The sequence below is a fragment of the Stylophora pistillata genome, chromosome 3, assembly GCF_964205215.1.
Source record: "Stylophora pistillata chromosome 3, jaStyPist1.2, whole genome shotgun sequence".
Taxonomy (NCBI): Eukaryota; Metazoa; Cnidaria; class Anthozoa; order Scleractinia; family Pocilloporidae; genus Stylophora; species Stylophora pistillata.
The window spans coordinates 15,715,390-15,737,692 of NC_142521.1; the positions used below are offsets into that span (position 1 = coordinate 15,715,390).

Consider the following 22,303-nt stretch of genomic DNA (forward strand, 5'->3'; position numbering starts at 1 on the left):
AATTCAGTCGGAAGGTTTGGGCACCTTCTGATGGGCAACTCAGATCTGTTTGCAGCAGATGTTGATGAGTGGTAAAGCCCAGCTTAATGCAAAGGTCTTCAAGAAATTGTACAACAATTAGTTCTCTGATGAAGGGTACCACCAGAAGGACAAGAAGGAGAAAACAACGTATTCTTTTGAACTGTTTTTAAAGGACCTAGAAGAAGGATTAGTCCAGGACTTGACTTTAGAGGACTTGCTTGTTTTCATTACTGGAGCAGATAACATTCCTCCACTTGGTTTCATTGTTGCCTTTTATAACATGGATTCAGAACCTAGGAGACTACCTTGGTCATCAACATGTTCACTTACCCTCAGCCTATTAAATGGTTTTGAGGATACCCAAAAATTTGATGCTTTGATTTGTAATGCACTGTTAAACTGCTAGGCATTTAGCAAAGATTAACTTTTAGTTAATGGCAATCCCTAGCTGGGTAGCAGCCTATTCTTTACAATAGCAAGACAAAGCCAAAATCTGTTGGATGCAAGATTGGAGACATGCACAGTCTATTGCATTTTTCATATCCAACATGACATGTAAAATGCACGTGGAAATATCAATTGATTTCGAGCAATAGCTGTGAACAGCTGTTCTGCTCTGCTAAAAATCAAGGACATGATAAACAAGGTGAGTTTTTAATATACACCTCTTTAATTGCTAGTTGAAGTATTCATCAAGGTCATGAACAGTTTAGTGATTACTCTTGAAGAAGACAAGAGATATTTTAGTTTGGCTGCTCTATCATGTGAGCAATTTTTGCCAATTTGCAAATGGAGGTGCAAAGATATCATCAATCAAGTCACACTTCATGGAGACCCATTATTTTCTCAGTACATTCAGCAGCAGTGAAGTGTTGGGCAAATAATTAATGCTTTCATTCAGAGTTAACTGCCACCTGCAGCTTGCTGGTGTGAAGCCAACCTACTTTACGTCAAAAGCGACTTCCCTTCCACAGGTAAATTATTCACAGTATTCCATTTATTTCAAATCATATTATCAGTACTTCCTTCAAGCTCTGACACCAGCACCCACTTTCACATTGAAACTTCTAGTACAAGTTACTGTTAACCAACCAATCAACACTTGGTTCCCAAGATTCAAGTGACCTTCAGCTAAGAATTGAGACTTTCACTCACAACCATGACACACGTTAAAGTGCTGCAATGACTCAAGGGTAGGGATAAATATTTTAATAATAATAATACAAAATTTCTATAGCACCCTATTCAAGAGCTCCAAGGCGCTTCAAAATAAAATGTTTGATAAATTCGAAAAATAATAGGGCAAAATTACAATTATTTAAAGTAGCACTTTAAAGATAAGTTTAAAGATTGCTCTTAAAAAAATTAATGTAAGATTTAAACTATATTTTACATACTCTGGTAGATTATTCCAAAGTTTAGGGGCAAACACCGAAAAAGCTAAATTTTAGGGCTTTGTAACCATTTCAAGAGAAATGGCATGTGAAAGAAATTGTTTAGATTCAGAAAACTAGTTGCAAATGGCTTCTTTTTCCATTTTAAGCACTAATGGATCTGAAGATTGATTTTTAGAAATCAACTTTGGAAAAAGTTCCAAATAACCCCAGACATTAATTATGCATTTCATTTCATTAATTATGTACGTGTATCATTGTTTTTCAAGACAATAACTTACTCCCAAGGGTTTAGCATATATACATTACTAATAAGCACTTACTGCTTCAATGATAGAGGAATCGATTGAGAGTGGCTTTTTATTCTCTATTTTTGTCCCGCATTCTTCTCCCCTTTATTCCCACTAATTTCTCCTTTTTTGTCTTTTTTACCTTCTTAGCAGCCCTGCTCAACCTTGATCCATTGCTCTTTAGTCAACATGTTATTACCAGACCATTACCAGACCATTACCTTAACCACTTTGCTACACAAATCAGTTAGGAGTTATCATCCAAAAATTACTTTTTGTTTTGCCTTTCCCTGAAAAAATTTTCATAACAATATGTGCATTGATATAATGCCCAAAAGGTCCCCTTTGCACTAAAGAATACATTTCTTCTTCTCTACAATTGGCCAAACACCACATAACAAACAAAATTTATTCATCCCTCTTTCTATTGACATCTACAAGACAAGAACAGAAGAAGAAGAAGATGGAAAGAATGAACTTATTTCGACTTTCTCATATCCTATCAGATCACAACTGATGCTCGCACCATCAAAGAAAAGTGGGTATTCAGTGGCATTTGCAGAGAAACCAAGGCCTGCTTCCTCGTTCCGGTAGAGCATAGGGACAAAGATACACTATTGCCCATCATACGCGCTCAAATATTGCTGGGGACACGCGTGATGAGCGACTTATGGAGGGCTTACAATTGCCTAAATGACGAGGGCTATGATCATCTCACAGTAAACCACAGCTTAAACTTCGTTGATCCAGACACTGGTGCCCACACACAGGGCATCGAAAATACATGGTGGGGATCAAGCGAGGTTGCCATGAACAGGAACATCCAAAGAACTTTTCAATGGCTACCTACAAGATTATATGTAGCATCAGCACAGAAACGATCACTTTGGAAACATTATGAAACATATCGCCCACCTTTATGAAGTCCAGAAAGACTAGATTAATAAAGGTTTCTTTGCATTACTGTATGCACTGGCCTTCATTATCTACTTTCGTCACTCGGGCATGAAAGGATAATGAAAGAATCAACCAAAACCACAAGAACACATTACCAGAAATCTGAGACATTTCGTTCATGTTATACTTCAGGTCTGCAGTGTACTTAAAGTTCTACAGAGCATGCCCAGAGGTGTTAGATTGCAAAACAACATGGCACAATCATCACGAGGCACAGATCGTGTGGATTACATTGCACTAAATAATCTTTCTTCTGCGGATTTTGAAACAGCTTCGAAAGGCAAAAGGAAATATAAACCTGGGGCAAAATTATATGAAGTGGAGAGGCTTGTCACCAAGTGGAAATCCTCGAATAAAAAGGTGCAAATGAATTCAAATGAAGCTCACTAATTATCTATTGGGTTCATTGTTTGACCCCAAGGGCTAAAATGGCTGTCTTATTTCAATTTTATACAGGATGAAGAGTATCTAGTAAAGTGGAAAGATTGGCCACCTTAGACAAGCTCTTGGGAGCCTTCTACCCACTTGTCTGATGAGTTAATCAGGTCAAATGAATTTTGCAATAAGCTAAATTGAATAAATTATTGGTTAACTTTTTACCGTGGCCTTGGAAACAATAACTAAGTTACTCTTATCGAAACATCAGTGCTGAACGACTAGACAAGGCTGCTGTTGTTTTCATTGAAGCAATATTAGGCATTCTCGAAAGTAAGGCTGTGAAAGCCACATACTCAGCAGAAATTCCAATTGATCACGATATCCTTAGACATATATTTAGAGGTCGTGGAACTTTGCCAGGGGATGTGATTGCAATGGTATATGAAATCACTGATTTTAGTAAGCTCTGCCTTCCATCTTATTGGTATTATTATTTAAATGAGCTTGGGCAAGGTATTGCTGTAAGTTTCCCCATTAAATTAAAACCAGTTCTTAAGTTTTCAAAGAAATGCTTCATCTTTTCTAATGGTAAACTTAAACAGGCACCCATGTCTCCAGTTGAAAACGTTATTATTACAGTGAATAGGAGGGCATGCCATAGATTTAATATTTAATCCAATATAAGAATGAACAATAACACTGTTATTGTTATTACAATTTTTAAATGAAGTTTTTTTACATCTAGTAACTCATGAAACAGAACTGTAGCAATAAAACAATGAATTAATTTTTTCAAGTCTGGAATGAAAATAATTCAAATATAATTATGATATAATATACTGTCAACTTAATATAGACATAGTGTTAATTATGCTTGTAAGAAAATGTCTCGGTACATTTTATTTTACTCATTTCATCAAATCTATTTTTTAATGTGGAGGGGGCTGGGGTCAGCTATTATCCTGAATTAATTTGATGGATTGCTAGCTTGCTTGAACAAACTACTTTTGCCAGAGATGTAGAGAAGTGAAACAGCCATTTCTATAATAATATGAAAGTAATGTTAAAGAAGAAACTCAGGTTAAAATGGTTTTAACCTGGTTTGATTATAGATTTCTTTGTATCAACATAGATAATAACAATTATTATTTTTATCACTATTCATTGCCATGGAAAGAAATTGAGAATCAAAGCAGATGAAAACCATTTTAGCCTAAATTTCTCTGCCACATTTACATTGTTAATGTTAAAGGCTCACTGGTAATTTTTCAGAAAATAACGTGACTACATCTGTGACGTTTGTAAGGTCCGTTCATTGCGTGACAGAAATTAGATATGCGCAATAACGACAAGGGCAAGGCTCAGAGTTCGATTAAAACGATTTAAGGTCTCATCCTTGCGCTAAGAGGGAAAAGAGGTATGATGAAATATATTTGATTTAAGTTTGATCTTCCCATTTATTAAGTCATATGGAACACGAATCTTAACTGTAAATCGTCGATTGAAATTGTGTTGTTTCATGTTAATATTCGTTCCCACGTGGAGTTCATTGCATTGTCATCTTGTCTAGTATTTATCGAACAGTTCTTATAATTAATTTGTGTCCAATTAGTGTATTGCTACCGTTTTGTTACAGTTTTTACGTGGTATTAAACATTTTACGAGTCAAAACCGTGAACGTATGGTTTCCTAAAAGCTAACGTCAGCTACAACATCTGTATCTTACAACTGTTTCTAATCCTATTGAATTACAGTCAAATGGCTTGTTTAATCTGAGTTCTTTGCATAAATTATGCTGACTCATTCACTGGGCCTTTTTTAGCACCTCAATTAGCTCACAATTTTTAAATTTTGCTAGCCCCTTTGCTTGAATTTTCTTTGTTCTGATCCTCTCACGGAGTTGAACCATGTTAAGTTTATCGAGATCTTCCTCATTGTGATCCAAACCTGCACTACAAGGGCCTGGTTCTTGGTCAGATGGTTCTACAAAAGTTACTTGTGATCATTGCCTCTTTTTTCTAGATTGAACAATGCCTTGATTCCAGTAGCAATCCTGTTTCTTTTCATATTTTCGCTTCTCTCTCTCATTGCCTTGCAATGACAGTTGTCATGATTATATTCCAGAAGTAGAACATCTCTAGCAGCATCCCACTTATAAGACTTCTGAAAAAAAATTTTTTTTTGCATCATCATTTTTTTCTACACCTTGCCCTGTGAACTGCTTAATTGATGAAAATGTTTTGATGACAAGTGGCACATGGTAGGCCAATGATTGCATATAAGGTGTGACTCATTTCCATATTTTATCCTTTTGTCAGCAAGTGAACAAAACAGATTGATGAATTTCTTCCCCCTTTCTGAGACCTCAAGGTACTTTTCAGCATTTGTGTTGTAATCATTTATGATTTTGTAGAGATCATTGAGGTCAGACCACAGCTGAATTACAACGTCTTTCGTTTCAGGGAAGAGGATATCTTTTCGTTGCAGTTGTGCTGGCAGAAATTCCATCTGCCTTTTTTTTTATCTGATCCAATTAGACTTGTCCAGTCATAAGATCCACTTCCTTTCCCATCTGCATTCTTCTTTTCCCAGATGGAGAAAGGAATTCCAATACCATTTACAGCCTTGACAAGGGACTCTAGGTACACACCTTTCTTCTCTCCCCTTCCCTTGTTGAGGTCAGCATTGCTGTTCCTTTCCATAACTTCAGTTATTAAGTTTTCAAGTAGGCGGTCTGTTTTTCTCATCATCAGGTGGAGTTCATCCAAAAAGGGGTAGCATAGATTTAATATGGGACAGAGTCCTTTTTGTTTCCATAGAGGTAGTGCTCAATTGGTTTTTCAGTGTTCCATCTATACAACTTGTGAATAAAGCACCAAAGACAAGCATAAGTAGATGAGGCTCGACTAAGACCCATGGCCATGAGAAGAAACTTATAATCTCCTCCCAGAAACATTTCAATTTTCACTTCTTTCCCATAAACCTCAAATGAGCCAGCTTACAAAGCAGTGTTGATTTCATCGATGGCTGATCTGAAAGAGTTTACCATGGTGACATACTTTTCTGGGCCATTTACAACTGCTATGGTCCTGTTGCCTTTAGAGGACATCACCTTTTCACCAGTTTGAAGAAGACAAAAGGAGAGTCATAAAATTAGTGCTCCTGGACATTTTTGCCCCATCACCACTGATCTTGACTTTCACAGGTTCATTTAGGTCATAATATGGATCATTTTTAAAAGTTCTCTCACATGCTCAATCAATGTCTCAGAGAAAGATATCTGGGCACCTGGGTACTGGCATGGAATTGTGCAAATCTTGTTAAGTTAATTTCGCTTTTGTTTGACTGAATAAGACTTTGGGAGGTCATCACACATGGTAAGTTCATGATAAAGTTCATCACTTGCACAGAATTTATCTAAGAGAAAGAGGACTTGTTCCAGTTTTTCATCTTCCTCATCTGTATGGCTGGTTGGTGGGGGGTGTGGCAGACTTCTCATTGTCAAAATGAAGCATGTATGGTGTGCCATGTTTGGCATCCACACCTTTGAGGCAACTCAATTCCAATCCATACGACTTCACGAACCAAAGTGCCACTTCTACTCTACTTTTTAGTACTTTTAGTTTCCTGGACCTCTGCCTTTGGCAAAGATCACCCAGCTTCGTCCCAATGCACCCTACCTCCCCAGCCTCGCCTTGAGCTTATTTATGTGCAGAAACAACTCATTGTTTAGTCCTCTTAACTAAGCTATTTCCTCATCTTTTTCCTACAGGTGTTTGTCCATTTCTTTCAGGGCTTCATTCATTTCTCTCACTAGTTCTTTCTTTTGATCTTTCAGGTCTTCAAGTTTTTCCTTCCACTCCTGGATCTCTTGTCTTGAGCCCATAAGTTCTTCTTTAACACCTTTGATACAAGTTCATGTTTAAAAATGCTAACTGTATGACTTTTTTGATAGAGTTGATTCCTTTCTCAACTATTCTTAGCATTTCTGTACTTGCTTCTTACTGACCCGGCTTGTTTTGACAAGTTGTTATTGATTTGTTGCCCTGACTCTTGGCTTATTCAGGTGCAATGCCCGGGGATCAAATCATTAACAAGAGTGATGTAGTTAGAGTGTTCACTTCAGGATTGCTCTTGTCGATGTTGCCATGCCATTCTTTTAGGAGAAAATACGGTCTTTTGCCTGACAAGGCAATCTGAGATTCGTCAACATCCTTTCAGCTGTGATAATTTTTTGCCACAAAGATTAGCCACAGCTTTTTGTTACTCACAATCGCTTAATAAATCAGACATAGTTTGAACTAAAAAACGAGTAAACAAATGCACTGAAGATGCTATAGCAATGTCATAATATTTAAATATTAATTTCCAAGCGGAAAATACAATCACACACACGACACTGACTGGGTATTGTAAACAGTAGACTGCTGTTTTTAAGACCAGCATATTTCCACATGAAAATGCCTTGCTATCGCTACAATCCTAAAATGGTTTCCAAAACAACAAAGGAAAAGTGCCGATACAGCGGATGTCTTCTATATTTTTTGCATTGTTATGACGTGTCTCTTCATAGGAACATGGTGGATACATAACTGAATTATCACTCTTCTTATGCGATGATTTGTCTGAACTTTTTAGTCAATCTACAGAAAATTTCTGGTGGTTAATGAAACTTTGTTCTTAGACAATGATGTGGAGAGCGATGGAAGATGAATTCATTCAAGGTTTGATGCCCAAATTTGAGCATTCCTCAGGTAATATTTGACAACATTTAAGAACTTATGAGACATTTTGGGTCTTTTAGGTCAAATCTTGAATCACCATTTTTCCAAACTTTTCTTTTAAAAATCAACCACCGGACAATATTTTCAGTATCACAAAGATATCCTCTTTGTGTTAGGACCGATGGAAGATGGTCATCCTCGTTTACAGATCAGGTCATCCTCTTTTACAGATCAGTAATTCAGATATATATTTTTTATCCTAGAGGGATTAACCTTGATGTCCGTGAAACAGTGCTCGATACAAATAGTAGAGCGGGTATAATGTGTGGTAGGTGAAAAAAACAACTACCAGACATTTTTTATCCTATACATTTCTTTGTAATTGTTTCTCCGCCATCTTTAAAGGTATGGTGAGGTGAAATCTGATCGATGTCTCGGATTTCTGGTAACGAGTTAAGATACAACATTTATTTAAACTTTGCATTGACAAACTTAACAGCCTGAGGATAAACTTCACATTATTTTCCAGCCAACCATACGCTATCAACGCAAAACTGAACATTCAATTATATTTCAAAATTAAAAACCTCTGGAAAATGACTTAAATTTTTCGTTTTTTAAAGCCAAAACATGCCGAATTTACCCTGTTTCTAAAAAGACTTAGAAAAAAAAACAACATTTTGAAAACAAAGACTACTAGTCTCAGCAGAATTCTATTGTTCTTGCTATTGTTTTCATTGAACAAAGAATGAATGCATAATTAACGTATAGGGTTATATGGAACTCTTGCCATCAACTACTGTAACAGAAAAAAGGACCCCATTACAACAAGAACTTAGCCTTATTGAAGCTCGGAGTTCAACCTTTGCTTCAGCGGAATGGACATTCGCATGTTGGAAAGACCTTTGTTTGGTGGCCGTAATTTTGAGTGAGAGGATGGCGCTCGATTAAAAGTACAGAGCCATGTGCGGGAAAAGAGCACACGACAAAGTGATGGTTTGGGACTCTGCTTAGCATGCTCTAGAGATGCTACAAGCGGACTTAATTTAACAATTTGATCTCCTCTTGAAGCTTTGCATGTGATGTGTGCCTGTGAGTAATTCTCTCTCCACCTTGAGCAATTTTAGCAGGGCTCAAACACACACGAAGCACACGTGGGGCAGAGCCCCATACCCATGGAATATGGTCAACCTTGTTTGAGTGGCCGAGCATACGTACGTAGGTACGTGCCTTCAGATTGCACGGGTAGGGCAGGGGAGACTATCAAAACGAAGGGAGGGGTGTCTCAGACCAGTCTTGGCAAATGCACATCTTTCATGTTATCATTAATAATAAGAATTTGAGAGCTCAGCTTTTAGGCTTGGCTAAATCTATATATTAGAAGTTTTCCGTTTCCTAAACAAAGCCTTCAAGGAGCGCCATTTTTAAATCTCAGAAAAGGATCGTTGAGCGCATGCTTAGTCTTATGGCATGCTGTCCTACGGTGAGGCATGCTGTCCTACGGTGAGCCTTATTGTCCATAAATTACGCCACTTAACTTTCGGGCGTTCAAAAACGTAGCAAACGCATTAAAAAGAAAACAAACTTGAAGTAAGAACTAAACGCTTACCCAGTGAAAGCTCAAACATAAGTAAGCTCCGTGGTTCGCTTGTCAAACACCACACACGTCACACGTACTCTTAAGTCAGCTTCAAGTCACTTTCAAGTGGCTTCCAAATACCTGCAAAGAACGCTCAAGTTACACACTGACAAGCAAAACAGATACTTGTACAGCTAAATTTCAATTGAATAAAACAAACTGGGCCAAACTTCAGAATACCCGGCCACTTATTTACAAGTCATTAAATAAGAATAGCGTCTAGTGTGTTATGCCTCATTCTTTAAAGCCTCCCGACACATGTAAATGAGGTGGACGGGTATTCTGAAGTTGCTCCAAACTCTTCAACCTGCTGAGGGTCCAGAGATAATTACCTTCTTCTTGCCCCGCTGCACCTTACAACTGCTTTCCCGCCCGTTTGGCAACAGATTTTGATGGTACAACGTGACAACGTAACAAAACGTACCAGTCCATGTGACAAGGGACTGAGAGACCGCGCCAAATAACTTGATCGTTTCAGCCTTGGGTATGAGTTCAAGTTCAAGATGGCGGATGCCATGGGAGTTTCTTCTCTGTTCTGTTTAGCTTTTGCTTCTCGGCTTTTTCTCATCTATAGCCCGGTTAAAGATTGGCTTACTAACCGAATAGAGTTATCTACACCACTAACTGCCTGGAACAGAGGTATGTTCGGCTCCTAAAAGAAATCTGTGTTTCATTTTAGTGTTAAATATTGAAACGATCAAGAATCAATACGGACGTTTATTTCACTACGTTTGGCGAGTAACAATGTATTCGATAGGTAGGAAGACGGGTAGGCTGCGAAATGTAATTAAAATCTTATCGTTTAATCAATTTTTTTTCAAACGTTTCCATAAATGCTTTATTTTTCAGTTCAAGAAGGCCTTTCCCTAATAAATCATGGGATTTCACCCTACTCCGGGGATGTTGTGCATGAGGTAAAATTTTCAGCTATCACTATCGGAGCCAGATTTGAGATGTATACTATTTTGCAAGTATTCTAGATCTTTAAGCTAAATATGCTCCATTTAAGATCTCAAAAGATTTTGGTATAACCTCATACTAAGTTATAAATTACTATGGCAAATCTTGCTATAAGATTTTATCAGAGACTTATGAATGTTTAAGAACATCTGGCTTCATTATAAGATTGCTTGAAAACTCAGTGGTGATCTTATTGTGTTCTTTCAGTCCGTAGTGAGGTACCACTCCCTGTAGTGCGTACAGAGCCACCTTAAACCAAAGTGCACTGAACAACAATCAGCAAAAAAAAATTAACTTGCACTTTCCATACCCTCCAGATTGTGTGTAGCTTATCTCTCCTCCAAAGGAATGAAATTCAGATTCATGAATTTTTTCTCTGATGAAAACTCCAGTTGATTGACTAAATACAGCATATGATTGCTTTTTCTATAAGACCCCTCTAGTGTTGGCAATATTCCTTGGATTGCAGCAGATATCAGAAGTCTTATTTCCTCTTCTGTTTGTGGTATGTTCTATTGCTTGTATTCCTTATGCATCAGACAAATGATTCAATGTTGTGCTATATAGATAACACACCAAATGTATGAAGGGTTTCACCGTTACGGAATTCGAAAAACTATTTACACAAAGGAAATCAGGCCACAGAAGAAAGGATGACATTATTCTTCCCAGACCTGAAACAAACTTTATCAGGAACACCATAAGTTATAGAGGAGCAATTGCATGGAATAGTTTAACAAACAAGGAAACAACGGCTAAAACCTTGAAAGATTTTAAACGCTGTCTTCAGAAATTTGACACAGATAAAATAAATTTTGAACCGATTTTAGCCATAACTGAAAACAGAGATACCGATTACAAATATTTCTGATAGGTTTTAGCTTTTAAGTCTTAATTCTAAATTGTACATATGTTTAAGTATTTTATTTTTCATAACTATTGTTTGCACGACCCCACCAGCAATGCTGATTTTACCTATCGTGCTAAAATAAAGTTCTCACTCACTCACCCATCGGCAAATGAGACTGTCTTTCTCCATCAGCTGTTTGTAGGATAATGTATTAGGAGGTAAAAGGTTAATCTTGGAAATCTTGGGTCTGAACACCCCCCTTACAAGTCTATTTCTGCATAAGATCTCATTTAGTAATTCTCCTTACTGTCTGCTATACAATTCACATGATGTTAGTTTGGAGAATTTGTTATTGGATCAAGTAAGAATCCCTCAGTGATGTTTTTCTTTATTGTTATCACTTGTCTGCTTGATGTGGTAAGGATAAATTCTGTTTTTTGTGGAAATTCATGGGAGTTAAGAGGTTAATGTTCTTTGTGGTAGTTGAAATTCTTTCTTGATTTGAGAATTTTGAACTGGTAATAAGTAGTTCTTATTAACCAAGCGGGAAGTCTGCATGGGAGAATCTTGACCAAGGTCGCCAGTACAGACCAAATGCAGTGAGGTCTGTACCAGCAACCAAGGTCAAGATTCTCCCATACAGACCAACCTAGCTCGGTTGATAAGACGTTTATTTTGTGGCTGTGTCTTATATGCCAATTTTTTATATTCTATGTACCTTTTTGTCTAGACCGGTCTAGATGCGGGTCTATATAGGAAAATCTAGACCACTTTCAATATTGATTTCAGCCAATTAAATTCGTGAATTCAGTAGTTCCCAGTCCTTGTGAGATGCAGCCATATAATAATAATTGATATTATGATCATTTCCATCATTAGTATTGTTATGATGAATATATGAAGTTCATATATTTTGAACTGCGGTTATAGATATGTATGATGCACGATCCTCGCAGTAGAGAGCGCTATTTATGCAATAGCGAAAATCAGACCTGCAAAAAATCAGGTCTGTATGGGATTCAAACCACTGACCTCTGCGATACTAGTGAAGCGCTCTACCAATTGAGCTAACAAGCCAACTGGGAGCAGGCCGTTAAGTTGATTTGTAATAAACCCGTGATGATAAATCAGATATGATGAATATATGAAGTTCATATATTTTGAACTGCTGTTATAGATACGTATGATGCACGATCCTCGCAGTAGAGAGCGTTATTTATGCAATAGCGAAAATCAGACCTGAAAAAAATCAGGCATGACATTTTTCAGGTCTGATTTTCGCTATTGCATAAATAGCACTCTCTACTGCAAGGATCGTGCATCATACGTATGAGTATTGTTGTTGTGTGTTTTCTTTTACATGACTTGTTGTGTTTGACTTTATTTCAGGTGGGTGATCTGCTGGTTGGATGGTTACTTTACAAACTTGCCAGTCTTCACTGCCAAATGCTGGTATTGTGACAAAAATGTAGCATATAATTATATAGTTGAATATATGTTTTAGTTTGAATTAAAGTACAGTTCAAAATGATTTTAAAATAATCACAATGACCTATCTCACCATGGAGTCCTTTTAGCCGACTAGTAGAGTATTATAGTGCAAAAGTCAAAGATGTAAGATGTGATTCTTCTTGGGGACTATGGATTTTTTCATTTCCCAAACTTGTATCAAGACAAAAAGACATATTTGTCTTTTACTTTCGCATCCTTAAAATCAACCACCTTTGTAAGTTCAAAATCATTTAACCTCGCATGATTTTAAACTGCAAGAAATATTTAGAATTTGTTATGATCACATCTATTGACTGGTCCTTTGTCCTTATATTTTATGACAAATTTGATTCTAAAGTGTTGCTTGTAGTGGAGAGAGAGAAAAATTTGAGAACTCATGGAAAGATTTTCCAAACAAATACAAGGACTAGCTACAGACCTAGCCCACATGTAATGGCGAGACAGAAATCAAACCCAGGCCACAGCAATGATATCAAGTACTATACCCACCCAACCATTTTTACTGCCCTCACTGGGATTTTTTTATATTTGAAGCAGACAGATGTTGCTGATAAGTTGATTGTGAGAGTTTGTAGGTAATATCTGAAGTACCTGGTGAAACCCTTGGGAAAACTTATTTACAACTCTGGTTGAGCCCTTATTTTTTTGTTTCTACTGCCAAATTCTGGTTTTGACCTTGTATTGTTTCTCTTTTTAGCTCAAAGAGCAAGCATTGAATCTAAAATCTTATGCAAAGTCTGTAGAACCAATTCTACTCAAAGAGGAAGCTCTACAAAATGTGCCTTTGCTAGTTTCATCTATGTGAGTTTTGTCCCTTTTTTTGTTGGATAAATCTTACGAACTAGTACCTGTTTCTGTTTAAGATGTAGTGCTTTTTTGAGGAAAAGGCAAGGTTTTCATGTTCAGTTCACTATGCTCTATCTTGAGACATGCCGGTGTTAGTTTTGCTGTATTCTCTTTCTTGCAGATATTTGTTGAATCCATATAGTATAGGTTCCTGTGTTGCACATACAACTGTAGTGTTTACTAACTTGGCAGTTGGAACAGCACTTTTATTCTCTCTTAGAGGTATGTTCATTCCAGTTCAGGCTGTTTCACTCCCAAGTATAACAAAAAAAAGGAATTTCTTTGTACAAGATCCATACATTCTTGATTTAACATAATTACATTCAGTTGAGTGCATGACTTATCAAGCAAGAAAGGAATCTGGAAAATGGTTTTTGGGTGTTATTTGTTCCCTTTTTCTTTTTTACATTTCATTTAGAATTGAAAATCAACCTGAGTGTTCATTGTTTAACATCTCCCCCAAATTTCAGTCAATAATGTAGCAAATAGCATTGTTACACTTGATGAAATGATAAAATTATCTTTTTAGTAACTGATTACCAGTAACTAAAAAATACATAGCAGCCAGAGGCGAGAATCACAAAACAATTGCATCTCAGGAGTTAAAGATTGATAAGCCTTGGTTTTGAGTTTGTTCATTTATTTTTTTGTTTTTGTTTTTATTTATACTACAGTTATACTAATTGTCTTTTCAGGGAATACTATGCTAAGTACACTTGGTGTTGCTGCTGGAACATATCACTCCTTGTATCCAATCACGCTATTGGCACCTGTAGTTCTCACATTAATGAAGGTAAACCTGAAAAATAATCAAACTTGTGTTTGCTTTTCTTATCATTTGTAAACAAAAGCATTGAATTTAGGGGTACGGTCCAGGGGATTAAGAACCATTAGACCTGTGAGTATTTTCACCAGCTGTGTAAACCCAAATTCTCCTTACAACAGGATTGCATGTTACATCTTAACTTGGAAGTATTTAACCTGTTAACTCTCATGAGTGACTAAGGCAGAATTTCTCCTAACAATGTCGATTTGATTTGATTTATGATTTACAAGATTTGCCAAGAGGCAGGGACACCGCAACAGCTTTGCACCAATTACTGCGGTCCCAGTAACCCACCCATCCCACCCCAGGGAGGACATCCATCGCATAGTAATCTCGTGCGTGGGAAATTAATGTCTCCTACCCCTAACCGTGCAGGAGACAGGACCTCCATTTATTCGTCCCTATCCGAGAAGACTAGAATATCTAACCGTTTCTTGATATTATATAAAGGCAGCATATTCTTCTCAATTCTTCTCAGCATATTCTTGTCAATACAATATCAAGTAGACAAGTGATGAGAATTTATATAGAAAAATGTAAATTAGAGACTGGATTTTTCTTAGTTGATCTAGAACCAAATTTCCAAACTAACACAATATGAATTGTGGGGCAGACAGTAATGAGATCTTGGTAGTGACAGAGTTCAATTGCATCCATCTTGAAACATTCCCTGGTCTATTTTGGTTCTGGTGTGAAAAAAGAAGTGTTTCTGGAATCAATGTTTGGACCTCCTATCCAAACTTTCCTAGATCTGGTCCCGGTTGTTCGAAGGATGGATAACACTATACACTGGATAAATCTCTATCCGGTGGATAGCGCAGTACATTTTGGTAACACTTATCTGCTGGATAGTGATTTATCCGTTGGATAGCGTTATCTGCCCTTTGAACAACCGGAGCCAGGCCTTTAAAAACAAGCAATTTTAACCACAGAGTTTATAAGTAATACAAGATCTGAATTTTTGTCTCCAGGTCAGTTCCATTGACGTTCAATTCAACAAGAAGACCATCATATTTGTTAGTCAAGTTATTGGTTCTTTTCTCATGTGGACATTGCTTCTCCTTGGCATGTCATACCAACTGTTTAATTCTTGGGATTTCCTTCTGGCTACACATGGTTTTATGTGAGTGTCTTATGTTTTTGCATTCTCATCACAATTTAACAATAAAAAATTGTGATATTTATTATCACAATTTTGTAAAAGCATATTTAATTATAAAAATTTTGTTGACAAAGTTTTGACATTTGGCTAACATCATTATCAAGTCAAAGAGTGAAAGATAACAAATCTTAAATACTAAAAAGACAATAGGTAATGGAATGTTCTTTTAAAATAAACAGTTTTACAAAACTCAAAGAGTTTAAAACAAAGAGTTTATGCATGAAATTAATACTGTAGTCTGAAGCAAGGCTTGGTAAATTGACCAGATCGTTTAGTTTTATCAACTGAGTTAATAGTGTAAATTGGTGGCCATAAAGAATTTATAGAGTTAATGTTTCGAGTGTTAGCCCTTCATCATTCACTCTGATCAAGGGAGCACGGCAGAATTTATTTTCCCTTGATTTCGGGCGTCTTTCCCATATTTCAAGTTGCTATGTTCTTTTCTGCTTTTATCTGCTGACTGCTATGTTGAGCTGCAAAGCGGCAACTTTCCAAGGTTAGTACGAAGACCTCTTTTACAATATTCTCACTGCTTCGCAGCTCACCTCGCCCCTTTGGAGCTCATTCATACTAACCTCAGAAAGTCGCCGCTTCGTGGCTCAACATAGCAGTCAGCGGATAAAAGGAGAAAAGCAACATGGCAACTCGAAATACGGGAAAGACGCCGGAAATCAAGGGAAAATAAATTCTGCTGTGCTCCCTTGATAAAACCAAATTATCTTGTAATACCCTTCATAGTTGCAGCACCACAGTTTCAAAAACTTACCCCTTTATTCGCTTGATAAACTGACTACCAGGCGGTTAAAAATAAAGACCTTCAGGTTAAGTTTTGTAGTCTACAGAGGTCAAAAAGTCAATATTGACATTTTGAAAACCTTGTGCCCTGGGTTGGCCTTATTGGCTTTTAAACAAGCAAATAACAGATACAATTTTTATAGAATATTGTAACTGACTATGACATAAAGCTGCCTCTGAAGCAAAATCTTAATTTGTGTTATTTAACCATTAGTCTACAGGTGTCTGATCTCACGCCCAACATGGGTCTCTTCTGGTACTTCTTCACTGAGATGTTTGAACATTTTAGAATTTTCTTTTTGTGGGTGTTTCAACTGAATGCCTTCTTCTACTGCATCCCCTTGACAATCAAATTAAGGTAACAGTATTTAAACCGTATAATTGTGCCTGTCAGTAGAAACATACTTTTGACTGTGGTTTTGAGAACAGCAACAGCAGGGACAAATCAGTTCTCATCCTGAGGTTACCAATTTTTATGCATGCAGCCAATTGGTTAATCCTTCTATATCCTCCTATATGGATCTTCTTTTCTTATCAGGCTCATTCTCAAAGTTTTACCACCTTTTTGTAAGCATAAACAGAGATTATTTCTTAATAATTAATCTATGTTTGTTCTTTTAGGAATAGCCCAACATTCCTTGCCTGTATGCTTTGTTCTGTGATGGCCGTCATGAAGTCTTATCCAGGGCTAGGTGATGCTGCTTTACCGTTGGCCCTCTTGGCACTGTGGGTTCACATATTTCCATGTAAGCGTGTTGTTCTGTCCTTGATTTTATGTTTTCCTTTATCACATCACCATTGATGTGACTGGTCAGCAAATCGCGAGATATTTCTGTGCTATTATATTTTGGTGGACAAACATGATGGATTGACCCTATTACATACTTTTTGAGGAAAAATTGCATAGTTGTGGCTATGATAAAAAGAAAGTGCTTGGAGTATTGTTAGCTACATATGCTAACAAATTTTCACAAATTCTGCCTTTCACACTAGTGTGCATGCAACGATTGATTTGTCAGAAATAATCTACCTTTGACCTTTGACCCCTAAGAGTGACTAACACCTAAATTCTCTTTACCTTATCAGCCCTAAATCACGCCTAAGGTCACGGGAATAAAGAAAATGATCACCACTCGAAGAAGCTCTTGACTGTTAAACAAATTCTCATTGTCAGCACCTAAGGAAATGTATAGAAAACAGTTTGGAGAAAATGCATGTTGATGGTAGTGTGTAGGGGATTAACAAGTTCTGGCTGAAAGACAATTAAATGAAACGAACATATCCTCTGCCCTCTTGAATCTCATACAGCAGTTCAGGCTACTTGATAAGTATTTTACAATTCTTGTAAATACTTCTGATGTTTTCTTCGCTTTTCTGCGACGCGAGTACGATCTTTATCATGGAGTATATCCACCTGTTGTAAAAGGAGAGCCAGCCTCTATCACTCTGCGGTGATATAACTATGGACATTTTCATGGTAAAAATGTTCAGATGCGACGAAGCGTTTCAAAACGAGTCATGTGTTGACTGTCCTTCCAAAGGAACACTGTCATGATTTGCCTACATTTGCGCGCATAGGAAGCTATACAGGCGCACACAAGTAGTAATATACAGCAGTTCAGGGTACTTGATAAGTATTTTACAATTCTTGTATTCTTCTTGTAGATCTTCGTAACACACTCCTGGTGATGTGTATGTTAATTTGTAGTTCGTTCTTGGCTCCAGTCTTCTGGCAGTTGTGGATTTACGCCGGAAGTGCAAATGCCAATTTTTTTTTCGCCATTACGCTGGCTTACTCTACCGCCCAGGTATTCATTATTAGTCGAGGCCATGTGGTCAAGAATTTTTTCGTGGTCATCTGCGTTGTCCGCGCATTAGGATGTCTGCTGGGGATGCAAAATTTAGTTCTGTTGCTACTGTGGTTTTAGTTTTACAACCTTGAATTGAAAACCACTAGAAAAGTTTCTACGATCACAAGCGCATCTAAATACTCATGTCTTAGAACAAAGATCAGCCATGAGAAACATAGATACGTCGAACGTTCGAGCTTCCTTTTTTTGGGGAACGCAATAAAAGCATTAGAAGAGTTGGCTTAACTCAGAATACCCCGCCACTCATTTCATTGAACAAGGATAGCGTCTATTGTGTTATGCCTCGTTCTTCACTTCCTTGTTTAGAGTTTTCCTACTGAACAAAAAAACGTAATTTTCACTTTTCAACATCAAATTCTTCCAACTCTGTCAGTAATACAATCAACGCTTTTTTTTTTAATTGCAGATTCTTCTGACTTCTGATGTTTTCTTCGCTTTTCTGCGACGCGAGTACGATCTTTATCATGGAGTATATCCACCTGTTATAAAAGGAGAGCCAGCCTCTATCACTCTGCGGTGATATAACTATGGACATTTTCATGGTAAAAATGTTCTGATGCGACGAAGCGTTTCAAAACGAGTCATGTGTTGACTGTCCTTCCAAAGGAACACTGTCATGATTTGCCTACATTTGCGCGCATAGGAAGCTATACAGGCGCACAAGTAGTAATATACAAGGAGAAAACGTGATTATGAGTCGTCTAAATACATAAACTCGTATATGACGTCTCTGCCATTGGATTGTTTTTACTTTTATCAATAACTCATCATGGAGGTCTGGATCACAGGCAGCCCAAGCTCACTACTAGAAAAGCGGACGTCTCTTACCGTGTTGCGCAACGTTTTATATTTATAAAGGTTTGTATGGGATGTTATCGGTTAGCCTTAAATGAGAGAAAAAAATGTCTTGTTTTGAAATAAAATGGGCTTACCTTATTGCCTTGATGTTTTTTTTGTTGATTCCGAGCGTCTCAGGCCATTTTGAAGCGTTTTCGGCGAGTTAGCGCTATGTTGGTGTTCAACTGCTAAAAGAAAGTCGAACACCAACATAGCGCTAACTCGCCGAAAACGCTTCAAAATGGCCTGAGATGCTCGGAATCAACAAAGAAAACAACAAGGCAATAAGGTAAGCCCATTTTATTTCAAAACAAGACATTTTTTTCTCTCATTTAAGGCAAACCGATAACATCCCATACAAACCTTTATAAATATAAAACGTTGCGTAACACGTTAAGAGTCACGTCCGCTTTTCCAGAAGTGAGCTTGGGCTGCCTGTGTCTGGATGAGTTGAAGAGAAGAAAAACGGTGTTAAAATTGACGAGGGTCTAAGTTAAGTAGAACCGAATCGTTCTCATCCGTTTGAGAAACCTAGATTGTCGAACAGTTTTCCGTCAAAGTTTTTACTCCAAATGCAAAGTTGTCTGGTTTCATTGTGCTGCTAGACAAGAAACGGGAACTGTTGGCCCATTGCGTTCATATTCGGCGCGGCAAGCGGCTTGAACTCGAAGTATTGGAATAAAACAGCTGAATAAAGGCGAGATAGAGATGTATCATTAACAGTATATGTTATAGTACACTTTTTAAAAGTGCAATTAAGATAAAATAATGAGTTTCCTTAAGTGAAATGGTGTCAAACGTCAGTCTGCTCCAGAACTATAAAAGTTGTTTGTGTATGATCTTCTGAACTATAATTGGCCGAGTCTCAGCGTTTAAATAACGACTGTCCAACACTTCTCACGACGGTTCATTCCTGACACCACGAACTAACTTTTGTTAAACTCTTCTCGACATCAGTTGCTTTGAAAACCAGCACTGAGTGTGTAATGTGCACACTATTGCAGTTCTCCATAGAAAAATTCAAAAACTTAGACGTTTAAGGATTAATTTTCTGTTTTTGAAAACAGTCAAAGGTGATTTCTAGAAATCTCTACATGGTTTCTAATTAATGACGATTATTGTCAGAATATCCTCGCTGAAGTTCTCCTTGCTTGAAAGAATGAAGCATTCCTTGCAGATAACCATTCACGTACCCCTTCATGTAAGCCTCCTTATCCTCCGACTCTGGTACTGTCTTCAGAACGTGTTCTAGTACTCCTTTGATATAACCCAGTTCATATCCAAGTTTGTATCCTTGCGATACTCTTACGCCAAGTTCTTGCAAAGTTTTCTCCGCTTGTTTCAAAGCCAGCTGCACGATTTCTTTGTCGATATCGCCCATGCTATTTGCCGTTGCTGGGTCGAAACTAACCACCAAAGTTTCTGGATCCATTTTAGTTTTGGCCAGATTTTGTGTAGCTATGGAGGTAAAATTACATGGTACATCATGATAATCCGAGCAACCTTTTTCTTTCCACTGGCAAAACTATTTAAGGAAAACATAAAACTTCAGATAACATTAGAAAACCTTGAAGGATCAACGCTGGCAAACGATGGAAAAAGAAAATAAAAATTTCAGGTTGAAATCTTCAAAACTTTAGGCCGGAGTTGGATATACAAACCGTGGACTGGAAAGGCAGTAATCAAATTTAGGACAAACGTAGGAACTGAGGACCGAAGTATATTTGCACAACTTTGTTTGTAATGATCCGTTACCAAAGCATCCTGTCACTCCATACGCCTGTGGAAAATGATAGGCTACTATTTCTTTTTGTACTTTCGTTAATTATTTACAGCATAATGACATTGAGGATAATGAACATGTTAGATGTCCCTTGTAGCAAGCTGTGGATTCATTTTATAAACTGCTTTGTTTCCTTAAGTTGCGGTTTTAATCACTGATTAACAGAGCGTGGAAAACATCTCGCGCTTTCAGTTTACAAGCAGTTTTAATGCTCTCGATAGTAACGGTCTCGAACTAGTCAAGGCGAATTTCAAATGTTATTCTGTTTTCTTTTCTACCAAAAAGGTTACAAGAAAAGAGGATGAATTAATGAATTCCTTATTTATATTGCGCCCTTTCTATACAATATTCAAAGGCGCAGTACCCCCCATCAATTTGATAGACACTACACAAAGATATACCACAACACCGGGCACTACGCGCCCTACTCTTTTCGATTTTCGAACAGTGTGTGGGTTCTTTTAAAGTCCTACAAATTTTTTTACCACATACAAGGGCTTGTGAGACGGGAGCTCCATTTATCGTCCCTATCCGAGAAGACTAGAAAGTCTAACCATTTGCAGATATTATTACAAAGGCAGCACTTTCTTCTCAGTTATTTTAAGACCCTGAGTGTTGGTCCGGCCGGATTTGAACTCACGACCTCCCGCACAACAGTCCGGCGCTCTACCAATTGAACTAACCGGGAGGATATAAACTGAAGAAGTTTTTACACACTTTACTCTGGCTAAGTAGAGTGTTTTTGTCGATTGAACCCTTTCACTCCCAAGACAGAATTTCTCCTTACGATATCAGTACAAAATGAAGTAGCTAAGTGATGAGAATAAAGAAAATCATCAATTAAGGGACTATAAGTTGAACCGATACCAAATTCTCCATTTCAAAATCTTAAGAATTGTGTGGCACACGGTAGGGAGAATTACTAATTAGAACTTGAGAGTTATAGGGTTAATGAGCGTCAAACTTGTAATTAGTTTGACATTTTTGCGTTTATCCTGTTGTACTGTAAATCGCCAAATCAAGCGTCCCCACTCAAGTGGCCGCTCTTGGAAAGCTAGGGTTAAATAGCCTCTTAATAAGGGGCTTAACCGTATTTTTGTTGTCTGTAATTCAGTATCGTACTGTGTGTGTGTGTCTTTTTTTTTTGTTTGTTTGTTTGTTTTTTTTTCTTTGTGCCTTTATTTTATATTATAAGGAAAGGGAAAAAGTGTGAGCCGTGTAGCGATTTTTAAAAATAAGGAAAATTGCTTAAATCCTAAGTAACTACAGACAAAGAGAAGAGTATAATCCCTTCCTCCCGGCCACCTGTGCACTGAAATCTTTAACTTGGGTTACTTGGCAAGATGGATGGAGGGCAAAACTATCCTCAGTAGGGTAGTGGTAGTGTATTGCCGTGAATTCTGGATTTCTCTAGTTGAAGGCCCAACAACCGAACGTGACACCATGCTAAATAGAAAA

General features: G+C 37.4%; 2 protein-coding genes across 4 annotated transcripts; one reads left to right on the forward strand and one right to left on the reverse strand.

The window, feature by feature from the left end:
- The first annotated feature begins 9,868 nt into the window (after nt 1-9,868).
- Nucleotides 9,869-19,901, forward strand: LOC111336273 (GPI-anchor transamidase component PIGU). Of its 2 annotated transcripts, XM_022942327.2 has the most exons (12): nt 9,872-10,042; nt 10,253-10,317; nt 10,797-10,868; nt 12,603-12,665; nt 13,423-13,526; nt 13,693-13,793; nt 14,267-14,364; nt 15,369-15,520; nt 16,569-16,712; nt 16,976-17,100; nt 18,020-18,162; nt 18,632-19,901. In XM_022942327.2, exons 1-12 carry the CDS (start codon nt 9,907-9,909, stop codon nt 18,743-18,745), a joined length of 1,317 nt encoding a protein of 438 aa, XP_022798062.2. In that variant the 5' UTR covers nt 9,872-9,906; the 3' UTR covers nt 18,746-19,901. The 2 variants fall into 2 exon arrangements, with proteins under 2 accessions (XP_088610008.1, XP_022798062.2); XM_088753882.1 differs by lacking the exons at nt 18,020-18,162; nt 18,632-19,901 and adding an exon at nt 17,441-18,007 and having other exon boundaries at nt 9,869-10,042.
- Nucleotides 19,755-22,180, reverse strand: LOC111336276 (uncharacterized). Of its 2 annotated transcripts, none has more exons than XM_088753917.1 (2): nt 20,724-22,180; nt 19,755-20,520 (listed from the first exon to the last, which is right to left on the reverse strand). In XM_088753917.1, the coding sequence occupies exon 2, from the start codon at nt 20,492-20,494 to the stop codon at nt 20,168-20,170; it is 327 nt and encodes a 108-aa protein (XP_088610043.1). In that variant the 5' UTR covers nt 20,495-20,520; nt 20,724-22,180; the 3' UTR covers nt 19,755-20,167. The 2 variants fall into 2 exon arrangements, with proteins under 2 accessions (XP_088610043.1, XP_088610044.1); XM_088753918.1 differs by having other exon boundaries at nt 19,755-20,587.
- Nucleotides 22,181-22,303: the final 123 nt, after the last annotated feature.